Source organism: Plectropomus leopardus, chromosome 6 (assembly GCF_026936395.1).
Source record: "Plectropomus leopardus strain MGB_pleo_1.0 chromosome 6, ASM2693639v1, whole genome shotgun sequence".
Taxonomy (NCBI): domain Eukaryota; kingdom Metazoa; phylum Chordata; class Actinopteri; order Perciformes; family Serranidae; genus Plectropomus; species Plectropomus leopardus.
The window spans coordinates 14,413,569-14,439,188 of record NC_142181.1 but is presented as its reverse complement, the minus strand read 5'-3'; the positions used below and the strand labels follow the sequence as shown (position 1 = coordinate 14,439,188).

The 25,620-nt window shown below is 39.4% G+C and overlaps 1 protein-coding gene across 1 annotated transcript; it reads right to left on the bottom strand.

Annotated features, from left to right (window-relative positions):
* Nucleotides 1-14: 14 nt before the first annotated feature.
* On the bottom strand, nt 15-25,500 carry mmp28 (matrix metallopeptidase 28). Its single transcript, XM_042487122.2, has 8 exons — nt 25,137-25,500; nt 22,843-22,919; nt 20,366-20,565; nt 12,020-12,241; nt 7,717-7,962; nt 2,570-2,719; nt 1,530-1,697; nt 15-992 (listed from the first exon to the last, which is right to left on the bottom strand). Exons 1-8 carry the CDS (start codon nt 25,260-25,262, stop codon nt 598-600), a joined length of 1,584 nt encoding a protein of 527 aa, XP_042343056.1. The 5' UTR covers nt 25,263-25,500; the 3' UTR covers nt 15-597.
* Nucleotides 25,501-25,620: the final 120 nt, after the last annotated feature.

Genomic DNA, 25,620 nt, shown 5'->3' with positions numbered 1-25,620 from the left:
ACATCCACCATCCATTATGATAAACTTTATGCTTTATTCATCATTTTGTCCAAACAGTCGGTCTTACACATCCACCTGCTTTGTCAGATGCTGATCTCCCTGGAAGCCCAGTCAGTTTAAGAACATACTGTACTGGGAGTCAGCGGTCCAGATTTAGGCTATAGCAAGCACTTAGCAAGAAGCACACAGTAACACGCAAACTTAAGTAACTGTCATTTAAATACATTGTAGAAGCGATGATAAATGCACATACCTTTTGGTTTTTCTGTCGCTGTACAAATACTACAAGAGAAGATTTTAGAAAGCATGGTTCCAACCTAAAAAATGTTTTTGGTCTTCACACTTAAGAGTGTACTCTCGCTTCATCATCTTACCTGCATTAAAGAGGGCCCTTGTACATCTATATACAGTAATATTAATTGCCCTGCAGTATAAATACTTTATGTGCTTAAAAAAATGTCCCTTCATGGCATGAGCTGAGCTTGGCTCCTTTTGTACATATAAAGTCAGTGTGGGTTCAGGCTGAGAAACTTATAGTGCTTTTACATTAAACATCAACAAACAGCACTTTTTAAAGCCTACAGCTCCCTCTGCTGGTCAAAGGATGTTGTTGCTCTGAGGAGCGTTGCTGCAACCAGTCCAGCTCAAATCCTTGGCCCACTGACCTTCTCTGGTGACTCGCACCTTGACCGGGTCAAATCTCCAAAACCGCTGTTCTCTGAACAGGTACAGGCGCCCGTCTGGACGGGTCAGCGCCCCGTTTGTCCCCTGTGGCACACCAGTCCAGTCTGTCAGCCTGCGGGGGTAGTAGGGCTCTTGGTGCAAGGTTTTGAGGTTAAGCACAGAGTAACGGGAGCCCTTGAAGAGAACCATGTGACCCAGTGGAGCGTAATAGAAGGCACAGTCAGGGTGGCGAGGCAGCCCTAACTCGCTGCTCTTTTTCGGGAAGCCGGGGTCCAGCACGTTGCCTGTGTAGCGCCAGATCCTCTTCCCTGCACACAGAAGAGACAAGGAGCAAAACAAAGGGTTAGAAAGTCTTTTAAATGAAACAGTGTGAGTTTGATTTTGCACTCTTCCTTAGAGAGAGACATATTTTAGGGCTCTGCATCTTCAGGATTTTTGCCTTTCTTTTTTTTCTTTTCTAGAGAGGTAAGTGTCAGTCCTCCCTCGTTATCTCACAGACAAGACACGACAAAGAAAACAATGGAGATGATATGCAGTGTAGAACAAATAATACCTTTGGAGAACAAATGTTTTTTGCAGGAAATTGTTCTTCTTTTGGGTGATAAGTGACTATAGTTACGATGTAGTTTCAGGTTTGTGGCCCTTTAGCACAAACGTTAAGCTACTTTAACTTTACAGCTCAGGTTCAAGTGCAGTAACGTCTCTAAATAGCACTTTCCTATTTAAAAGGCACAATAGAGTCTATTTTGAGGGCTTTAACAGTTTTGTGACGTCCGGGTGGAGGTTAGGGAATGTCTTTAAAAGGAAGTGTGAGAGTCATGTTCATGGGTTCAGTGAAGCAGGACCTTTGAAAAAATACAACTTGGAGTCCAGTGGGGAGAAGGCAGCAGCCTCAATAGCCTGGGGGAGGGCAGGCCAGCGCTGACGGAGAGGCAGCGGGCCGACCACAACGCCTGCAGCCGACACTGTCCAGTACACACTGCCCCGAAACACCAGTACTGTCTTGTTGTGGTCTGCAGGCACAAACAGGAGAGAAGAAACAACAGGGTGAACTGAATTAAGTTCGTCTTGAGATTTTTCATCACAGTATTCTGTACTGTATACATTTTACGAGTTTTTTTGTAACATTTATGACATACAATGACTTTTCACACAACATTTTTGATGAGATATTACACTATAAAGTTTTTTTTAACGTTTCTGACGACATACTATACAATAGATTTTTTTGACATTTTTGACACCATACTAAAGCGTAACTTCTTCAGTGACATCTTTTACAACATAGTATACGGTAACTTTTGTGGCATTTTGGACAATACACTATTTTTTGGGGGGCTCTTTTAGTCTCTATTTGATAGGACAGATGCAGCATGAAGGGGGCGAGAGAGGGGATTGACATGCAGCAAAGGGCCAGGGTTGAAACCGAATCCGCAGCTGCTGCCACAAGGACGCGGCCTTTGTACATGGGGTGCCCGCTCTACCAACTGAGCTAATAGGTGCCCCTCTATTATGACTTTTTGTGACATTTTTTACAACATCCTGTAATATCACTTTGTTATTCAACATGTTTTGTGATATACTATACTATGAGAACTCAACTGACATTTTTTACAAAATACTATGACATTTTATGACATTCTTATTGACAACCTTTTTCTGAAATTTTGGACGAAATACTATGTTATTACTTTGTGTTTTTTTTTTTTTTTTTATGACATGTTATTCCAAGACTTTTTATACGGCATTTGTAGATGACATATCTTAGAACACACTGTACCATGACTTTTCTTGCATTTTCAATTTTACTTTTGTGACGTTTTAATGACATACAATACTTCTTTCTAACATCTTTATTAATTTTCCCGATATTTTTTGACCTCACCCATAGTGATGGCATCAAAGACACCCTGGCAGTAGAGAGGTTGCCCTGTGGACTGATGGTCGTTGTGAAGCTCTGTGAACTCCCACTCCTGCAGCGAGGCATGCAAAACCTGGCCTGGCAGCCTCACAGGGCGGTCACCTGACGGCTTACCTGAGGGCAGAAAAATAACACCAAAACAATAAGCTAAAAGGCACCAGACAAGACCATGAAAGGACCCTTACTGTAATAATAACTTTGAATAGGGCTGCTGCTTTTCCACTTTTGCTTAAATTTCCCACGAGTTATTTGGTTATATAAAATTGCTGTTACTTAAACCTACAGTGACCAAACAAAGTTGTGAAGACAGACAGTGTGTGACTGAGAGGCACAGACAGTCTAATTTCTCATGCACCCCAAGAGCAATTTAAGTATTTTCTAAATTGGACAACATGGGAACAAATGGAAAGACAAACAGTGGAGACTTCTTCTGAAACAGGAATTAACAACGTTAACATTTAAACTGTCCTTCACAGGATGTGGCTGGGTTGACGTATACTGATGGATGGCATTTTACTGCACAGGAAATAAACAAAGGACTCTAGACTGAACACACACATGAACCTCTTACTAAAAAAAACTAAAACTCCTTTTTTGTCTTGTGCAGCCTCACAGTGCAGACTCCTGATACATAAGATCAAAAGAATAAAGGCAGACTCGAGCAGGACAAAAGGGAAGAAGCACAACATACCGAAGCGTAAGAGTAAACGATGGTGCTTTAGACGTGATTACAGACATTTTGTTTGCAAGGAGCTGAACAAACATTTGTGTAGGAGGTGGATAAAATCAGCTCACCCAAGAACAGGAGGAAGACGGCAGGAAAAATAGATATACACACACACCACAGTGGATAACACATGAGCAGCTGCCCATAGAAGCTGAGAGCTAGCGTGTGTGTGTGTGTGTGTGTGTGTGTGTGTGTGTGTAAGATAAGAGCTGAATGTCTGACTTCGCTCAAACACAAAAACCTTATGCTGTTTACATTCATCAGTGATGGAAGCAGTTACAGATCTTTTTCTTTGGAGAAAAAAAAAAATCACAATGTAAGAAAGCCCGGCATTATATTTTTTTCAGAAGTATGTGAGTATTAAGAGTAAAATGTACTTACAGTATTAGAAGTATTAATTATGTAAAATTATGTTTAGAATTCTTTTTATTCTTGCACAGATTTTGTGCTGTTTTGTTATTAGCAGCATTTATATGTTGCAGCTGATCAAGATTAAGCTAATTCTCACAAGTTCATATACGGTTAATTAGAGCGATCTATAGATTATTAAATGCAATTCTCCCTCTGAAATTTAGTCGGGGCAGCATAAATGAAAATACTCAGGTAAAGACTGAGAATCACAAAAAAATTGTAAAATAAGTGACGCACTTAAATAAAAGCTACTTTATGAAAAATGCAGAATTTATGCCTGTCAGACACTATATCGACTGTGCTTATATATAATACGAGTCGACGTTACAATCTGCACAAAAAAAATACTGTAAAAATGCAGGTTTCTTAAGACTTTACCGAAATAAATAAATCAATAAAATGATGAGTATTGCGCTTAAAGGCACGTTCGAAACAGAATTTAGCTTAAAAAATAAGCTATTTTCTGTTGTTAGAGACAAATTATTCCTAAACATTCTTTTCACTATGACTGTTCACCAATGCTGGAGTACTTCTACTCAAATATTCTACTTAAGTACACATTTAAGGTACTTTATGCTATTTTATTTTTCCAGTCCACTACATTGTACTTTTGACTCCACTGCATTTAGAAGTCACATTCTGTCATATTATGTTATGTGATTATGTTACAGATGTCACTTTGCAGATTAAAGCATCTATACAATCAAATTAGCTCCACCCGGACCACAGCAGCTATAACAACGCATCGGTCATAATAACAAATTTAGAACGCATGCTATGCAACTTTGGCCAACTTTGAATACTTTCAGTATATTTTGCTTAAATATAACATTTTCAGTGACTTCTATTTGTAATTAAGTATTTTTACATATTGGTATAATATATACTGAACATACATTGTCTTATAAGGAAAAATTATTTTAAATAATATGAGTCAAAGGTTTTCACGTTTGTTGTTGCAGAGCAATCAGAAGAGCTCCGGAGACTGACATTCAGGCTGCCTCATGTCTGCTTCTTATCAGATCACAATGCCAACATGAGAAATGGTTCACACACAAGCACACACAGCCTGCAGCGCATGTCTTTAAGCAGATGTAGCATTTTCATGGTGCCTGCAGTCCTGTCTGCTACTGTCTGCGTCCATGTCTGTCTCTGGAGTCTGCAGAAATAACTGCCACAGGGAGATCAGTTTTATCAGTAAACGTGTAGAAAGTATATCGCACTTTGTTTATCTCCATCCGAGCAACAAAAACTCCCTGGTTTTTAAAGCTGATGACTCAGCATTGCCAAGTTTAGTTTTCACTGTTAAAGCAAAACATATACAGCTCAATGAGCAGCCAAAAACGTATCATCTGCTCCAATTGCTGCTCATACGGGATATTAATTTAATGGTAGTATCTGTGGCCACATAATAAATCAAAGTGGCAGTAAGTGCTGCAGTTATTGAGTGTAACTGAGCTGAAAATGTGTCTGAGGCAGCAGGGTGGTCAGTTTTTTTTTTTTTTTTAATGCAGAGTGAATAAGCGAGGCTCGGAGGAGACCAGGCTGGCAGATACCATTTTAGGAAGCTGAGGCCAGAAATTCTCAGAGGCAGAACAGATGGGACTCCTCAAATATTAAACAGAAAAAGATGAATCTGGATGGCGGCCTGCCTGCGAGCTTATTGTGCGCTGAATCTAAAGTTCAGAGCTGAATTATCAAATGATTGTGAGTCTGTCCTGCAGCCATGCAAACATTCCTGCGACATCCTGCATCTTCACCGGCCCTGTGCAGCTGCTTAACACCTCATTTCACAGACAAAGCGGGAGAAACCATGTAATGCACTATTTGCATCTTGTACGTTCAGAGAAACACATCATCAAAGGAGGTCAATTAGTTAAAGAAGCTACTTTTAAAGATGATGTTTCTTGTCAAACTGCTGCAGTGCAATCAGTATCTTAGCAGCACGGAAAACACAAAGAACAGGAGAACTCTGCACATGTGGAAACCTGCCTCTAACACATGCCGGGAGGGACGACACACTCACGGGAAACAGAAACTGCTATATTCGTCATGCAGAGATGTATGTCACACTCTGCAACAACACCAGCAATCTATCACAACAGAGCCAACAAAACTCCCAGGTAAACACCGTGTGTGTGGCACTAAGAGGCTGGATAGTAATAACACACCACAATAACACACTGAGTGTGTATATTTTGTGCGCGTGTGTTTCAGGGCAGAGTGGTATTTGACGTTTACACCACCTCTGCTGCCCTCAGTCTACCTTTCCCAGCAGCTGAGAGGCCAAAGAGCTGAAAGTGATAGAAGAGACTCCTCGGCTTAACTGAAAACAGGAGGGTGCTGTTTCGGCTCTACATATTCAAGATGTGTTTTACTGCGTTTTTCAGAATAAAATACAGACTGCAAAAGGCTGTCTGTTCTTTCTCTTTCTGTTCTACAAATCCAGCGTGTCAGTAATCTCCTTCAAGAGCTGTTCACCTCGTTAATATGGACTTCAAAAATAATGGAATTCTAAACATACATTTTAAAAAACTGTAATTAATCGCTATTAACAATTAAAGGTCAGCAATAAATCGCAATTTTAAAAATGAATCGTTTGACTGTCATAGTTATGGTCACTTAGTGGTCAGATCCAGGTCTTACTGAACTCTAATCGGGTCTTGCTGTTCTACTCATTCTATGTGTGCAGCTGGTGCCCTTCAAGCTGCCTCTCACCTTTTCACGGCGCGGTGCCATGACTTCAGAGTTACGGTGTCTCCATGTATTAAGATAAAACTTCATTCTAGAGCAACCTCATCCCAGCTTCTTCACCTCAGCCGTCCTGCCGCCGGACAGTGAGACATTTGTCATCTGTCCACTAAAGAGCTTCTTTCCCTTCAACCCTCCAGACTTTAAATCGGGAGGAAAAAGTGTTAAAAATATCTGTGTGTCTGGTGAAGGTGCGATGTTTAACACTCCTCCTGACCTTGGGAACACACACTTTGCACTCCGTTAAGAAAACATTTCCCTTTAGTAGCTGTAAAGCTTGGATCGGTATTTCAGAAATGTTTGAATCTGTACAAGAAATTAACCTTTGAAACCTGGAACGACATCACTGTTTTTGAACTACATTCGGAAAAACTTTCACAAGTATTTAAACATTTGAACCCGGAGCGTATTTGGTTTGAAAAAAAAATTATTAGAATTTTTACGCAGTTTTTCAAGGTTATTTCCTTGTAGGGTTTTTAATTTTATTTTATTGTTGCTCATTTTCAGGGGATCTACTTGTATTTTTTTCAAATTTCTTGCTAAGTTTTGGGTCATTTCTTATTTGTGTGCTTATTGTCTTCTTCCCATGTTTTAAAAAGAAAAAAACAAGCCAATTTGCCCAGGTTTCAAAGGGTTAAAGTCCCCCTTCAGACACATTTTAAAGTATGTAGAAATGTTCCCGTAGTTTGTTAGCTTGTAACTGGCAGAGTCTGCCACAGTGTTAGTGAGAAATGTACCAATAATATCTGCTACAATGGAGATTTGACGGATAGTGAGGGAAAGCTCCAGGCTCTGGTTTACATCCAAAAACTGCAGAAATCTGCTGTCAAACGTTTCAGCAAGTTACAGCTAACTCTGCTCTCTGTACGAACAAGTCTGCTCTGAGCTGCAGGTTTAAGGTTTCTCTGCCGGGTTACAAAGTTTGTGCCCCAGTCAACATGTGTTTTCCATATTTGACAGTGATTGGCTTTCTAATTTCTGACATACCTAATCCAGCTTGCCTGGGGTATGTTTGAATCTCAAATTTTAGGGAAGTGCACCGACAGGAATGTCTGTGTTTGCACAGATACAAGTCAGTGCAGTTAACTCAGACATTTTAGGGAACAGAAACATAAAAAATTTTGAGGAGAGGAGGACTTTAAAGTTAAACTTTTTTTGCACAGTAATTGTCGACACAGCGTGAGTTTGTAACAACAACCCACAAAAAGATCCATCATCTCACCGTACAGCTGCTGCACTGCGATGATGTCGTCCCAGCTCAGCACCAGACTGCGGCCCAGTTTCCTGTAGTACGGCGACATCAGAGCGTGACGGACCGGGGAGTGCTCCAGTCCCAGAGTGTGTCCGATCTCGTGGGCTGTAACCATGAACAGGTTGTGTCCCTTGTGTCCGTTTAGCGTCCACCTCTCCGCCATGTCGAAGTGAGCTTCCCCCCGGCGAGGCAGAAAGGCGTGAGCCAGAGTTCCACCTGAAAGATTCAGTCATTTTAGAGTTCAGCGCTCACAGTTGTTAATTATTTGGTTTATTTTCATTTCATTTATAAATGTTATTTATAGTCTACCTTCTGGGACCCTCAGGTCATCTGGGGCCGGTCTACTGACCGTCCCGAGAGTTAGAACAAAATATGGTGAAGCTGCGTTTTGTTATCTTACAGCGCAGACCTTGAATAAACTCTGAGATGATGTTAGGCAAGCCTCGACTCTGAACACAAATTTAGTCAAATTTAAAAACGTTCCTTTTTTATACTGCCTACTCCACCCAGTACTGGCTACAAACTTACTTTAAACTTGATTTTAAATCATTTTGAATTATTTTCTTTATCTTTGCACCTCGTGTCTGAGCTTTTGCTCTTTTTAATGGTGATATTTATTTTAATTTTTTAAAATCATTTAGTAATTAATTTTACCTTTTTATATTTCATCTCTTTACTCTTTAATTGTAAATCTGTCCTTTATTATGTTTATATTTTATTGCTCTGTAAAGCACCTTGAAATGTCCTGTTGTATGAAATTTGCTATACAAATACAGCTAATATATGACCTTGGCATCACACACTTTCCACTCAAGTAAGAAAACGTGTTCCTGTGTAGCTGTTAAGCTTTGTTGGTTATCTTAGAAAATGTTTAAATCTGGACAGGAATTTTAAGTCCCCCTCAAGATATATTCAAAAGTATGTGAAATACTTGTTTTTTCACCTTGTTAGCTGGTAACTGGCAGTGGCTGACACAGTGTTAGTGGTTGTGAAACATACAATATCTGCTACAGTGGAGATTTGGTAGATAGGAAAAGGAAGCGCCAGGCTCCTGATTACATCCAAAAACTGCACTCTACCATGTTTACTGTCAAACTTTCATTCTGCTGATGCCAACTCGGTATTATTTACTGATGTTTTCCCTCATCTCTGCATTGTTTTACATTTTTTTGGTGAAGCTCCATTCTGTTATCATGCAGCACAAACCTGGAACAACCTCCCAGATGGTGTTAGACAAGCCCGACTCTGACCACTTTTAGGTCAATGCAAAAACTATTCCTTTTTTACACTGCCAACTCCACCCGGGAATGACTGCAAACTTATCTTTAAACTGGATTTTATAGCCTATCATTTCAAATGATCTTTGCATCTCTGCACTACTGCTGCTCTTTTGGTTTCTCTTCACAAAAGCTACTATACTGTCAACTTCTATGAGGTCATTTTACAGAGTAAACCAATTTTCCATTTTAAACAGTTTTAAGCAACAATATGAACAAAACTAATTAAGAAAGAAGTAAAATATATAACATGGGGTGTTAAGAATTTGACCTAAATGAACAGAAGTAAAAACAGAGGGCTGAACTGTATTCAAACAAAAGAAGGGCTTTTGGGGGAAACATACATTTTCCACTTCTTCCAAATTTCTTCAAAATTCAATTCCTGAAGCCTAGTTGCAAAAGTAAATTTTTCCATAAATAAAAACTGAATTATATCATACCAGTTTTTAAATTCAAGTTAATCCATTTATTACCTTTTTCCATCAGATTTTAATGTGACTTTTATCCCCTAAATGCGCCTGGATTGGAAATGCCCCAGATATATTCAACTTGATTTCTTTCCATCCTGCCTGGTAGTCAAAATTGCACCAACAAAACAAAATCTTTAACCGGGCCAATACATTCACAAACGTAACCACGATATCCTGCAGACATCCACATACTAGTACAAATCTCCTGTCTATGTCCTTCTTGTTGTTACCCCTCTGTTAGACCGCTGACTGCAGGAGGATGAATACTGATTAAACCTCCATCTCTTCAGTTTTTCATGTTCTGTTAAGTGTGTCTCTTGAAGGGGCACCACTTCCACCGCCTCCCTCTTCAATTTTGCCATAACTGATTGAATTTCTCCGCCCATTCACATTATAAGTCATTAATCTAATAGACTTGATGCTCTGCATATTGTATCTTTATTTTAAGCCCCAAATCATGTTTTACACCCCTGATGCTGTAAGAAACAGAAGCTCCAACAACAACAAAACAGACTAAAACTTTAACCTGCAACACAGTGGAAGAATAATGAACCTGTTCATAAGTAACAACATTGACTGCCAAAATGAAGGCCACTTTAATGGCCTTGTTGTGACTCTGTTGGGACATAAGTGTAGAGGGAAAATCTCGTGAGTCCATAGTGTCCAGCGGAAGTTGTTGACCCCAAAATCGTCTCTTCATTTGCATCTGACCTCATCTTGCTGATAGTATCAGTGTTGTAATGGGAAAGAGGTTTGATAATAAAGTCTGACTCCAACAATATTCACAGCATTGTTAATGATGGCTTAAAAAACTGTGACTATATGTAGGCTACTTCTGTCTTATCCAAAGAGAAGCAAACCTTTCTTATCCAGGGTCACCGGTCCTGGAGCCGCTCCTTGAAGCCCTGCCTGGAGCTTGTGTTTTCCCGGTTTCCTCGCTTTCCACTTGATCGCCAAGTCAGCTGGATGATCTGGACCAAGAGGGAAGTTCGTTTTTGCAGAGCCGTCACCGGTGCCCCCCTCTCCGCCATGTCCGCCGTTGCTTCCTCTGCCCAGCTGTAAGCACCGTCCCGTCCTTGTAAACACTCTCAGCCGGGGTCGGGAATGGAGTCTGGCATCTTATATTTCTTTCCTTCATTTCTTTCCATTGCTCTGCATACTCCGGTGCATAGTCGTGGTCAGTTTTAATCACCTCCGCTGTCATTCAGTGATTAGAAACTTGACCACCGTAGATGTTAGCGGGGCAACGGTCGGAGGTTTGGGGGCCAGCGACAACACATCCCCCGCGCTCCTCTGGTTCATCCACCCTCCCGCAGATTTTATCAATATCTCTCTTATGTCGTTTAGCTGCTGGCTGGAGTCCTTCCTGAATTCTCGTACCTCTTTCAGGATTAAGCCCAGGTTAGCGTCGTTGTCCGGCCGCAGGTCACCGTCCGGCTGTATGTCGTCCTCCATGTTGCTAATGCTACTAGCTAGTGACAGTTCACCTTCCTCTTCGTCGTCGTGTTTCTTACATTAAGCGACACTTTACTTCCCTTTGTTTGGCATAATGGCTCACTCGCTGCTTCTCAGCTTGCTTTGGCGTGTCTCAGAGAAAGCTTTAACCTAAAACACCCATTGTTTTAACTTTAAACATCCATGGTTTTAACGGGCACCTTGCGATGTTTACTGTTGGGAAACTAACGCTCTACGCTGCCATTATTTTCCCAGCGAGACCGGAAGTCGGAAGTGACTTTTATTTTAAAGTTGTTTAGTAATCAGTTTTACCTTTTACATGACCTTTTATCGTAAATCGCTATCCTTTTTTTTGTTTATACATTTTATTGCTCGGTAAAGCACTTCGAAATGCCCTGTTAAATGAAATGTGCTATACAAATAAAGCTGCCTTGCCTTGTTTTATTTCTTGGACCATAATTTTAAAAAATATCGTAATTCCATTTTATCTTATTTCAGGATACATAAAACGATTATGATTATCTAATGTATATATCTATATATATATAGATATATATATATGCTATTGAAATTATTATGTGAACCATTAGAGAAGATTACAAATATGGCTCCGATGTCAAACACGTCTCCGATGAGGAGATGCAGATAGATATTGCTTTATATTAAAGGGTCACATGCAAAAAAACCTATACTATATCAACTGTATTATGCTGTATTTACACTACAGTACTTGTGGCACTAATACAATGTTTCCTCCAGGTGACCACTGAACCTCATTAATCAACAAGATGTTTACAAGTCATGCAAACTCTTGTTATTGTGTAATTCAGGTCAGTGCAGAGTATGTATTCAAAGTAATATCTTAATCAGATTTATTCACAGTAATCCGGGTACTGTGTACACATAAACAGCAAGACTATTTATTCAGGAAGTTGGGGAAGTTGGGATCAAGATATTTTTTTGCAAGAGAGGCCTGAAAACAAATTACAGACACAGGACAACACAAAACAATCATCACACATACCCTAATTAAAACCATAGATACTAGACTAGTGTGTGCTCGTCCCTGACCTGGTCCATCAAAGGCATTGCTGGCCCCGTCGTTGTGGTCTCCCTCGTAAAATGCCAGTCGAATGTCTGCAGGGCCCTCAGGGGCCTCCTGGAACACCAGGCCCGACACGTTGCTCCACAGCTGGAAAGCAGCACGTACTGCCAGGCGCACGGAGCCCAGAGACAGGTGGCGAGGCCAGTTCACGATCTGGTAGGTCAGATGACGTTTGTACCACTTCTCAGCTGGAGAAAACACAGAGAGAGAGAGAGATGAAGCAGAACAGAGATATGAGACATGCAGGTCACAATCTTATTCATCGCAGACTTACAGCTGGTGCAAGTGCAGATAAGCTCGAATCACCAGATAATCCAAAGAAAAAGCCTGGCAGTGTCCCTGCTGTGAGTAAGAATATTTCAACTTTTTATCCATAAAATACAATTTGTTGTAATATTTAAACACAGATGAGTTATGACAGCTACATATTTAAAAGGCTGGGACATTTTCTCCCTTCCAGAGTGACAAAAGTGAAGACTTTAAACTTTTTCCATCTTATGGTCCATATTCCATCACTCATGGCTTCATAAAAAACATTGGCTTGTGTGTCTGAATCTGACTCACTGTTTTGTTGTTGCATTTTGAAATGCAGAAAAAGCAGAACTGTAGGCAGGAGTACACGCAAAAAAGTGCCATTTGTTAACAAAAATGTTGATAAAACAAAAGGGAAACTCTATTATTATTTTTTATTTTTTTATTTATTTATTCATTTTAGGTTTTATATCACCCTGTAGCTTCCCAGTAAATCCAGAAATTACCATTTTGGTGCCAGTATGTATGCTTTGACTCAAAATTCAGTTTTCTCCTCACAAAGAGCTCTGTTGGAGGAGAGACATTGAGTGGGTGAGGGCAGATATTATATATTTTTTTCCCAGTTACATCTGAAATAAACTGTATTTCTGTGACTTTAATTTCACTAATGTTGCTGATACGTATAAAGCCATACTGCTCTTAATATAACAGTAGTTTGGTTCTGAAAGTCACCACTTAAATATCGTATCTTGTTTAGTTTAGTGTAGTTGGACACAATTAAAAACTGCAAAAAAATCTAAATGAATAAAAAACAAGAATGTGGGGCGCCCAGTATCTCAGTGGGTGCCCAATGTACAGAGGCTACGTCCTCGCCGCAGCGGCCGTGCGTTAGATTAAGGCCTCGGCCCTTTGCTGCATGTCATCCCCTCTTTGTCCTTCTTTCACACCTAAGAGGTCCTATTAAATAAAAAGACAAAACGTGTATGTATGTTTTTTGCTATTGACATGTGGTTTTGTAAAAGGGTTCATAAGCAATTCATATTATTATTACCTACTGGAGTACCTGTAGTCTATTTAAATTTTGAATATCTATATTATAAATCTAATGCCAGATATCCTGTGTTTAACCGTGATGTTTTGAAATAAGGCCTCTCTACATCCAAAATGATAGGATGTTAACCACATTAGCTTACAGCTGGGTAAACTAACAAGCACTCTTGAGTGCACGCTTGACTAAACAGTTTACTTCAACACGTGTCTGTGGTTTCTCTGCTAAGACATAATTACATGTGTTGCAGACTTCTGAATCTCACATTTGTTCGAGGATAGAAGGAAGCAGGAGTTATATTCAGCTGCTCTTTAATTTACAAGATGCTTATCTCTCTGTATGTACGCAGGATTACTTGACGTACCAATCTGGAGACAAAGCAAACACACAAGCTCTCATCCACGCAGCACACGTTCACAACAAGCAGATGGAGAGGCCGCCTCGCAGGAAACAATCATTAGATAGTATGAACCTTTAGGGAGAAGCAGCTGCAGAGGCTCGACTGTTTGAGAGTTGACAGAGCTGGTGAAAGACTTGAACACAGTTACACAGAAATGAGACTTTTAAGTAGAGTTTGCTGTAATAATCATCTAAACCGTTCACATTTGAATAGTTTCTGGACTTCTCTTCCTCTAGATTTTTTATTTTAACAAGAGTTGCTATACAGATATTTGGAATAGGAGGTGATTGCTCTTTTGTTACGTTATACCTGATAAATCTGATATAAACTTAAAATGCAGGATGAATATCTTTTATTAATGATTTTATTTTAATTAATTAATAAATAGTTTAATAATGGAAATGGCCACATGTATACCATCCAACAAACAATTGGACTGCAACTTCCGATGAAATAAACTGCACAGGCAAATGCACTTTTACATTTAAGGAATACTTTTTCTCCATTTGTGTATCAAGTCATGCTGTGTTATGTCAATTTATGAAGAAAACTTTTTCTTTCTAAAATGCCTCCCGGGAAAACATTTGGATTTAGTAAATGATTGGTGAGTTTTACTTTCAATTCAGTCTTAAATTTAAAGTTTTAGATAAAAGATGAATGTGTTTGGGAAGAACTGAGCATACGACTGGATAAATGAGACTTCGCTAATACTGCAGTAATTGTGAGAGAGTTTGTGAATAACCTTTTTGATCTAGTTTTGCTGTTGTTAAATGTGGTCTCCAACAGATCCGTATGTTTGCCGTTATCTGTGGGGGCATGCGAGAAAAAAAAATTTCAACAGTTTTTCATCACAAATTCACAAAAAAAAAATGCAGCATGACTGATTGATATACAAATGTTCATTTTGTTGGTGAAGTTTTCTTGTGAGATTTTTGCAATTAATTTTAATTTATATTTCCGACCAAAATGACTGGTACATGGGGAACACGATAATTGTGCAGGAACAGGGGCTATCTATAATAATTCTTCCAGTATTTTTCTTGTCGTTCATATCATAATTTTAAGGTTTTGAGTCCCTCTAGACAAAAAGGAGCAGTGGTAATAACTCTAACAAAGGATGCTGCCTTTTAAAAGTATTTGTACTTGTGCTGGTAAGAGGACTTGAGAGGATGAGACACAAAATGCTAGAATCACATCTTATTGAAGTAGGTAATGCACTTTAAAGGACTTGCCATGAGGGATTTATACATTTACACATACTTTCACATCTGAAGCTTAACTGGAAAGTGGCGAGATAGATAAAGCACACTTGCAGTTGTCAAAATATTTAAAGATGTGGTCGATGCATGTTTGCACTGACGTGGAGGCCAAATGTGAGTGGGAGGTCTGCATATACCTCTGAGAGAGATGTGAGAATGTTAAGTTATTTTGATGCAGTTTGTGCTCAGTTAAATTATATACCACGCAGAGAGTTATGTGAGAGATGAGAGCGATAAACAAGCGGTATGCAATGCGAACTGTGAACTGCCATGAGACCTCAATAGCACCCTGGAGAAAGCAAATATCTGGATATCTGGAGTCATTAAGACATGGGTCTGGCAATGACATCAATGTGTGTAAACACACAAACAGAATTTGTGCCTCAGCAGTAACACAACATAAGCCTCAGTGGAAACTTGAGTTATTTAAACTTTATCCTGAACATTTTTGTTGCAAACCTCATAGAAATATTAGATTATAAAAGTGGGAGGAGCAGATCCTTGAACATTTCAACTATATGGAAGTCAATTACAGTCATGCCGTTGATTTACATTCATTCAAGGAAGACAAAAAAGATACAATAAGGTTAGGAATCAACTGAAAAAAAAAACAAACCCCAAGTTTTCTATAAAAAAATGACCAAAACATAAATTTAAAAATAAAAACAAAAAACTTTCTTTAAAAAAATGACAGTTCCATGGGCCTGCAGGTTTGGAAGTTTTTAGTGTTTTTTTTTTTTTTTTTGATAAATTTACTGTTAATATACATTAATATAATTTGAATTTTTGCACACAACATATTTCCAAGATTTTTTCAAAAAAACCTCAATGATTTTTCCTAGTTCAATGACTGGAAAAGGCCTGGAAAATGTGATTGTGAAATTCCATGCTTTTTCCAGGTTTTCCATGACTGTGGAAAAGCCGTGTAACGCTGGAGTCAGTGAGACACTTGAAAACACTCCCTGTCTTTCCCAACCCAGCGTCATGTTTCACTCCCTGATGAACTATAAGCTTATTGCCACATGATGTGTGTAAATCTGTATTCTCAGCAGAGCTCAGGCGCCTTCTCTCCGTCCCAGACCGCCGCAGCATAAGAGGTCCCCGAGGACGGCAGAGGCAGCCAGGAAGTCAGATACACAAGACATTCCCCGACTTCCCTTATGGAAGCAATTATCATGATGCCCTCTATAGCAGCAGTGTGGGGAGGGCGGTTATCACGGACATTAGGAAGTGACTGAGATCATCTGATAGCCAAAGTTATTGTTTGTGGAGGTGCAGAAAGATTTTGTTTGTTACTGGTGTCAATTTGGAGGCACACAGCTAAATGCCAATGTCAGCATGCTAACAGTGATAATGTTATTGACCAAGAAAAAAAAAACCTCTGTGCATTCTGCTCAAACACTGAAAAATCAAATAAGTGTCAATCAAATGTTGTAAAATGGCAATAACGTGGTTAAAAGATCCATAAGTGTACACCTCTGAAATACACACACACATCTATCACACTTGTAGTGCTTATCTTGCACACAGGTGGAGGAATGTCAGCTCTGTAAATATCAGAGGAAACAACCATCGATGCCACCACAAGTCAAGGTTTGTTTTCAATTTCCAAGAAGCTCAAAATCACATCACACCACAGCTGAGAGTGAATAAACAGCCCGTCTCACTCATCTGCGTGTTGTTGCAGTCCGCAGGCTGTGTTTAGCAGCCAGAGTCAGCTGTCAAGGACAAACAGCTCAGTTAAGCATCATGTTTAGATCGTGTGTTACTTGGCTCACAGGTGTGCTAACTGCAGAAAGGAAAGTGGGTGGACCTGAAATCTCAATACTGCTAATCCAGAAACAACGAGAGCCCACAGCTATGTAGAAGCTCTGCGAGGCTGCACTTCTGCGCAGTGTTGCCAAACGCTAACACCAGCATCCCAGAGATGAAAAGTTACGGGAATTGCCAAAATGGTGAGGAGGACATGAATATTTGCACCAAATATTACTGAACACTTCACTCATAATCCATAGATGTACAATAATAACTGGATAATGGATGCCAAGATGGCATTTGTTCATCTGTTGAAAGTGCTCTCTCTTACGAACGGCAAAAAAAGCGTGTGTTACACATAGCATACTTTTTCTTTTTACTTTTTGAAGGTACTGCAGCTGCTGTCATGAAGTATGTACTGTTGTATGTAGTATCCACACAGTCAGGACTTACTACTTTATCATAACATAATGCCCTGAACTTTGATCCTCTTGCTCATATATCCATTATCTTGGAGGTAAAACAAAACGCCATTTGCTGAGTTCACCAGATGGAGGTCAGCCAATGAATAACTGTATGCATCATAGATTCTAACATATTATTTTTATGACACTAAAATGACATCTGCGTTTCTCTTTCATTATTATGTCCTTTTGTTGTTGGTAATCTTAATGATTATTTTGTTCACTTTGACAGTTTTCCTATCATCACTATTCGACTGGCCCTGCCCACGATTTCCTGTTCAGCTCATAGACCTAACACTGGGATGACATCACAAATTTTTAAATAGCTTTTCTGCTTGTGGAAAGTTTTTCAAATATAACATCATCATGGCTAAAAAAAAAATCACAACAGAAAGACTACTAGTTGACCTTGTTTGCAGTTGGAGGTGTCCTGTCAAAGGTTTTACAGATGTCTATTTAATAATGGTGTCTATGGGGAAAAAGCTTTTTGGACTGTGGAGGATTTTTCACTGCAAAACTGGGAGTGACCACTGGAAAAACTTGGAAACAAGGCTGAGCCACGTTCCTGGGGGAATGTCACAACCACAAATGTGAACTGAATGGTGCTAAAGGAAAAGTCAGGCATGACTTAAGTCAGGAGTATTTTTTCTGGAGACAATGAATATCTGCACAAAACATCTTGCTAATCAGTCAAATAATTTTTGAGATATTACAGTGTGGACAAAGTGGTCTGAATGACCAACAGTGCCATCCATAGAGCCCAGCTGCTAGTAAACAAGGGATGAGTACATGCTATTTGAAGCTCATCTAAGAGAGACAGGTTTTTATGGATTTACCAATTCTGAATCTATTCAAGCATTACAAAACTCTTCCAGTAAGCATTCTTCAATTCACAGGCAGAAACATACTCACTTACACTGAAGGACAAGGCAGCAGCTACACTTTACTCACAAATAAGTAATTACTTTGCTAAAGTACATCTGTGGATACATGAATCCAGAACTAAAAGACGGGTGACCCGAGGGGGTAAATGTATCTTCCACTTAACGCTGCTCTTTGTGTTATAATGCTGCCATCTGTCACATGAGTCATGTCTGGGACTAAAATAATGACAGTGAGCTGTTTTCCTCATCAGGGACAGGCTGTAATCCATCAGAACAGTCAGTCACTCAGCAAGATATCCACTTATTAGCCAGTAAGATTCTGTCCATTGAGATAGTCAGCCAGTTTGGCAAACAACCTAATCCAGGCAGTCAGTTATGGATGTGTTTACCAGAGGGAACATGTCAGGTACTGACACGAAGAGGCAGCAGCAAACATCAGCCTCCGCTGCATTCCCTGAACATTAGCCAACCTTTGCAGTGACAGGGAGGAATGCAGCGGCTTCAAACACCATGAGGCTGGAGGCACGAGAGCGAGAGAGCGAGAGAGGGAGAAGAAAACCTGCAGCTGTCACCGAGCCACTGCTGTTCATTCACAAAACAGATTAAAGAATGACAGCACAAAATATTCAGATGTTAGACTTAAGTCATAAAAGTCACCAACATAAAGGTGAAAGATTTATCAATCCAAAAAAAGTAATGATAATTAACTTCTGGGTCTGTGCTCCGACTCAAAAAGATTAAATTCAAATTCATTTCATCAGTTTTAAGCCAAGACCCATGCATGACAGGGTGAAATAATTTCCCTATATATTGTAAAAAGAAAGAAATTCCATTATGGTATAAAGATTTCGTCCCTGTTACACTTACGATCTCCCACACATTTATATAAGTGGGGAGAAACCACACTTCTTGGTAAATCTTTAGGATTTTCTGATTTTGAGACGGAGGAGGGGGGAGGACCTCAATTACCTCATGGAGTCTGCAAGAAATCTGGCACCACTCAGCTGCTCCCTTAACCACCGTTAAACACTTTAAAATCCTGCAGTCTTTAGGCAGCTCAAATTGCGGTTATCAGCTCACCAATGAATGCCTTTATTACTATTTATAGCAGAAAATTAGGATAATCTCCAACAAAAGCCTCAATAATTATTTAAAGGATTTTGGAGGAAGAATCAAATTATATCCACCAAGCACCAGGACATGGATAATGGTCAGCCCATGCTTGCTTGCATTTAGCCAAAAAATAGTAATTGGAAACTGGGCTTTGTTTAGTGTGATTTGGTCCAAATTTAGCCCAAGATGGATATCCGATTTAGACGACAGTTAGCCTTAAATCAGCCATTAAAAGACAAGATCACATTGCAGAAAATAGGAAATTACCTCTTGATTACAATGTGTGTTGTGTTGTACACAGTACACCTAAATTAGTCTTTCTGACCTTTTTTTTAAAAAACATAATCACTGCTGTTCAAAGACTTGAATATAAAGATGTTTAATATGATCCACTCAGTAAAGAGTCATTGAACTTTGCAGGTTGTCGCAAAAACTTTGAGATGTAGTTGAAAAGTCACAAAAAGACATTAATTTCTCATAGTTGTATTAAGGTCTTGTAAATTACTTCATGTCAATACTAAACTTAAAAACCTTACAATCAAAATGACAGCACTGGTTAAAACTGCAGTATTTGCTGGAACACAACTTGTAAAATGTAAAGGAAAAAGAAGAGCCCAAAGAGTAACTGTAAACTGAAGCTTTGGGATAAATTGTTGTTTGAAAAGGCCCAAAAAATCCAAAATCATATTACAATAAAGAGAAACTGCTAAGTTTGTTAAAACTTTCTTAACCTACAGAGGAGCGCAAAACTCCTAACTGAGGATAAAAAATGTTATTGTGAAAAACTGAGGTTGATGTTTTGCCCTGTTAAAGATGACATACAAAATACATGGACGTGTGTAATTGGGGCTAAAAGCAGGGACTAATTCTGGCTGACGCGTGCAGCAGACACTCCACCTGCTTTAATTACAGCCCTCAGCTCTATTCAGTGCTTTAGTTTATGAAGGTGGACCCTCCCAGTCAACTGTTGTCTTTATGACCTCTCAGCAGGGCACACAAAACCTCCACATACAAGACATGAATGAAATCACAGCTTGCTCACATAAGTCTTCACTCCACATACACATACGAACATGCCCTCTCACAAAAACACATGCAGACATGGTGTCACACACTTTTACATGTTACACACAATACCTTGCCCAGCAGAGCGCCTCCTGCGGCGCTGTGGTCGTCTGAGAGCAGCGCTCTTTCCAGTGAAGATGGCGTTTACTCTCTGAGCCCAGATCTGCTGGCTGCCCTCGTCTGACACCCCACAGCGGGGCTCGGCCATCTGCCTCAGGGTGGCGCTGTCCAGCTCGCCCGTGACAGGAAGCCGGGACAACCACTGAAACTCACTGCAGAGACAGGAAATGTTCGCATGATGCTCTTCCTGAACAGGCATTTGGCTTTTTACCCAATTCAAAAGGCACTAGAGGTTCTGTCTCTACCCAATCTGAGACAAAATGTAGTCCTCCTATGTTTCTGAAGAGCAACGATTTACAGTATATTTATATATATATATATAAAAATTGACCCAAAAATTAGCAAGAAACTAGAAGTGGTTTTCACAATGCTCAAAGACACTTTACAGTGACAAAAACAGAGTCAATTGAAATTGGTTAAGCATACTGAATAACTTATATATTAACTAATATATATATATATATATAAATAATTATAAGAATTATATATAAAGTTTTCTGGGCATTTTCCCTTTTTTGGATAATATCTAATAACTTTCACACTGTTTATTTTCAAGTCATTTCTTGTCACTTTCTACTTTCTTTTTTTTTGTGCCTCAATTCTCCAAACATTTCACATTTTTTCAAAAGGACACCAAACCAATTTTCTTCGGGTTCACATGTTTAAATGCTTGTGAAAGGTGTCTGAATGCAGCACAACAAAACGGATGTCGATACAGATTCTAAAACAGTTAAAGCAAAGCTGGTGGATCTAAGATTCATGCAAATTTAGAAAGGTTTAAAATTTAGCTTGTAATTCTGATTCATATGCACTCCATGAGCTGAACATGTTGATGCTTCACATCTTACATGTTTGTCAACCACACACAGTTTCCTACCCAACACTCTGCCCAAGCTCTCAGCTCAAGCAAAGCTTTTCCATCAGTTTCTATTACAGTACAGCCAGTACGAGAGCCAGAGGGCGAGGTTCTTGACATTCCTGGGTGGTTCAGAGAGGGTTCAGGAGAGGTTTCCCAGTGCAGAGGTGAGGGCGTGTTTTACTGCCCTGCGCCGACGTTCAGCCCCGGGGCTTTCTCCACACCGAGCACACCACTCCGACTAATGAACACACTCGACACCAGCTGACTCTGCTCAGCAAAATATTGATAAAAATATGTATCACTTTGTTCTGAAATCACTGCAGATTTATTTTAGGACTTAATAATTTCGTCACTGATATTGGTACTAACTTTTTGTCATATTTGCTGAAACTGTTACTGTGTCCTGTTAGTAGTTCATGAAACAGATAATATGCGATAAAAAAATCACATTCCTCTGGCTCCTCCTAGTTCTCCTAATGGCTTTTACAAAATTAACCACACCTGAACAAAAACAACCAATCAAGGCCAGGTACAGTCTCTAACGCGGGAGAAGTGAGACACCTGTCTTCTTCTATGAGTGAAGCAAGCTTTTTCTGGTCTGTCTTCTTCTGTTTACTCGTCTTTGCTATATGGCTGATGCAAATGCTTTAAGTTTTAATCATGACCATTGTAATTGAAGTCCAGATGTGTATTTGAATGCTCATTTTTTCTCTACAATTACTACAGTATTCCAGAATAGCTGATAAATTAAGAAATAGCCATCCAACATAATTCATTATGTCTCAATATTAATATTAAATTATTCGCAGACAACCAATTTTCAACGTAGTGATAGTTCTACTTTAGAGGCTACAGCAGTTTGACCTCATATGACAGGCTTACAGATAAACTAGCATGATGCTGAAAAAGTCAAGTATCTGGAGTAGTTTAAAAATTTACAAAGACGAGCCCAAAAGGTAAAGTGCTATATTTCCTAAAAGAAACAGGCACAAGAACAAATCTACAACAGGCTTGACAAATCACCTGAAGACTGTAAGCGACAGGTTAGCTGCCTTGCAAAGTGTTTTTTTTTCTTCCAGCGGTTATGGCTAATGATATTGTGGCCTGCATGCTAACAAAGGGGCTACTTGTAACATTATTTTGGGTGCATTATTTGGGTGTGAAAATTGGCTTCAAAGTCCAGCACACTTCGCGGGGGCCTTGCGTTAGTGCAGTGGATTCTTGCAAAGGCCATTAGTAGAACCAGAGGAACCAGAGTTTTTTTCCAGTTTATCTGTATGGCACCTTAATCATACACAAATGTTACTCAAGGTGCTTTACAGTCAAAAGATAAGAAAAAAAATTCTTGGGAAGGGAAAACATGCAAAGGTTGAAGAGGAGGGGGCCAAGAGCAGATCCTTGTGAGACTCCATATGTCATGGCTGTTCTTTCAGATTCATGATTGTTGATATGGTTACTAACGTACTGGCGTCAGCATGTAGTGACAGCTTCTGCGAATATGATAACAATTAAATGATATAAAAGTTACCTACTGTAGCTTAAACAGAAGAAGAACACATTTATCACCTACCAAATAGCCGACTGCATCTCAGCTGCATCGTGGACGTGATTGTCATGATGGAGGTAGCCGTACTTTTCCAGAAATACCTGCAATTGAAATAAAACTTGTTAATACTCAAAGTGCTCCACTTTGATAATGTGATTATTTCACAGAAACACTTTGATTCTCATAAGAACACTGTGGTAAATCCCCAGAGACGCATACCTCCCCACAAGGGAAAAAAATAAATCGTAAAAGTGTAAAGGTAAGTTTCCATTTGTGCTGTAGCTGCTGTAGGTTGCCAACATAGATGTACAGATCCGGACCACCCATAAGAGAAAAAATTCCATACGGTGTCATGTGAAAATGCACTGGTATTATTTCACAAGATTTTCATACAAGCAGAGAATACTTTAACGCCAATAAAATGGTGTAAAAATGAACCTACAAGGAATGTGACCACAGATGCTGTTAGGTTGCGGTTTCAGACTGGCCATGTTGACAGTTTAATATTACGATCTCTCATGTGGATGCAGCAGGTTTCGTGTTCAGACAACAGCAGGCGCAGCTATGATTACATATATGGTAAAGGTGGGTTGGAAATTAAAATTGAGGAGATGACAGATGTGCTTCGGGAAACCAGAGCGTGTAACAAAAATGTCCCTTTGTCCCATTACACACTGAAACACACCAGAAGGCTTTTATGTTCGAACAAGAGTAAAGTTGTGGAAGTAAATGTAATAACCGAATGCTATATGCTCCTACAGTTCAGAAATTACAAAGCTGTCAAATTAAACTAGAGCAAACCACAGAGAGGCAATTAAACCGTAAAATTCCCAAACACCCTAAGAGACAAATAGTTGTGTTGGGCTTGGTCTCCTTACATGTCACTATATACCACTACAGTATATGACTGAAACTGTCACAGTGACCGTTATTGTAGACAATAAACTCAATATGCAGCACTTTTCCAGACAGTATGCTACATGTGGCTTTTCCATGATAAATGCTGATTCAAGGCAGCCTTAAGAAAAATGTCTTTGATAAAGTTATTTCCTAAGTGGCTTTAAGTCATTTTAAAGGGACTTAACCAAGAGTTCAACCCTTTTGTTTTGTTAAAGAAATTGCTGTATTTCTTATTTGGGATTGCAGCAACACTTGCTGTATGTACAGAAATGAAAACTATTGGAAAAAATAAAATAGTTTCTGTTCTTAAATGTCTATTTTATTTTCTTCTTCTGTGTGTTTACCTGTTGAACTATACTGTGCTTCTTTTTAACCATAGATTGTATAGAAATAATATACAGTTGTATGTTTTTAACTGACTACCTATTACTATGTTCGTACGTGGAGAGCAGCAAAAATGAGACAATGCATGCACATTTACGGGCCATAAATGTTGATTTAAATTCTTATTAAAACTCATGTAGTAATGGACATAAGTGGTAAAAATTCTCTTTGCCACAAACTTAGCTTTGACATTTGATGGGAAATAATGGGCATAATAAAGCACTGTTATTGCAGCAAATAAGAAACATTTCACATTTTATAATATATGGGCTATGCATTAAAAAAATGTTTAAATCCCCTTTGACAGGAGAAGGGTTGCCATAATAAACCTGTTTCAAGATGGTATCAAAATTGAGTTATCGTGCATTGTGCATTTGCTTAAAAGAAAGTTTTAACACATACTTTAATTTAAAAGGGGGTTCAAGTTTCACTAGACATGAAACGTTTAATTAAGAAAAACACATTTTTCATAACTTTAAGGGTCATAGTAACTGACAGAAATAATTATGTAATAGCGTGATATCGCAATATTTTCTCAGAATTATCATACTGTGAAAACCTCATAACATAAAGACTCAAGGAGTCCAAGACAAAGAAATTTACAGTATGCTGTCTAACATAATGACCTAGCTAATTTTTGGGGTCAATTACACCAAAGCTGGTCTAAACTACAACATAAATTCAAGTAGGCTTATTTAGGATAAAAGTTAAAAACAACGCTGTCAACAATTACAGATATTAAGCATTTTAAAATATACTGTCGATGCTTAATGTATGATTTAAAGACCAAGTCTCAACCCAAACAGCTCAATATCATATTTTGAGCCTTCCAATAAATAAAATTAGTAAAAGTAATCAAACTTAATTAAACAATGTTGACTTTTTAACAGCAGGACCAAATATTTTCCCTCGTTCACTAGCTTTTGCGTTTTTACCAGTATACATTTTACCTATAAATATTGCATTTTAGACTAGTTCTAAGTGACTTCACCCATCTACAAAAAACTACTGTTTCGAGAAAGGAGTAACGTTACCCCGGGGTCGGGCAACAGCGGTGATCCTCCGGTAGTCTGGGCGGTGATGAGGGCGCTCACAGTCAGGATCCAGGCTGCGCTCATGTCCCGTCCAGCTCCGCACCGGTCCGGAGGTCGGCGGCTCATCGCGGGACAACCTCACGTACGGCTCACCGCTCCTCGCATGGCGCATTTCTGTTCAGCTCCAAATGTTTGTTTCATGCTCGGTTTTCCTCGCTGTCAGTGACTGAGAGCATGCTGCTGCTCGCCCAACATCTCCATCCCTGCGAAGAGTGACGGAGCGCAGTCAGCCACCGGGAGTGTTACAGTGGGAGGGCCAGCACCGCCCCTGCCTGTCCGTCTGCACGGCAGCTTAAGGCCCAAATACCAGCAGAGCACCGCAGCCTCTCCTGCTGTACAGACTAGAGCACTTTAAAGATGCACTTTTTAGATGTCTGGCGGGTTAGAATTTTATAACTGTTGCAAATGATGGTATAAACTCACA

Coding starts and splice junctions, on each gene's coding strand:
- mmp28 (XM_042487122.2), bottom strand. CDS start 25,262: ATGAGCCGCCGACCTCCGGACCGGTGCGGAGCTGGACGGGACATGAGC. Junction 7,963..12,019: donor CAATGCCTTTGATGGACCAG/GTCAGGGACGAG, acceptor TGAATCTTTCAG/GTGGAACTCTGGCTCACGCC. Junction 1,698..2,569: donor CTTTGATGCCATCACTATGG/GTGAGGTCAAAA, acceptor TTGTGCCTGCAG/ACCACAACAAGACAGTACTG.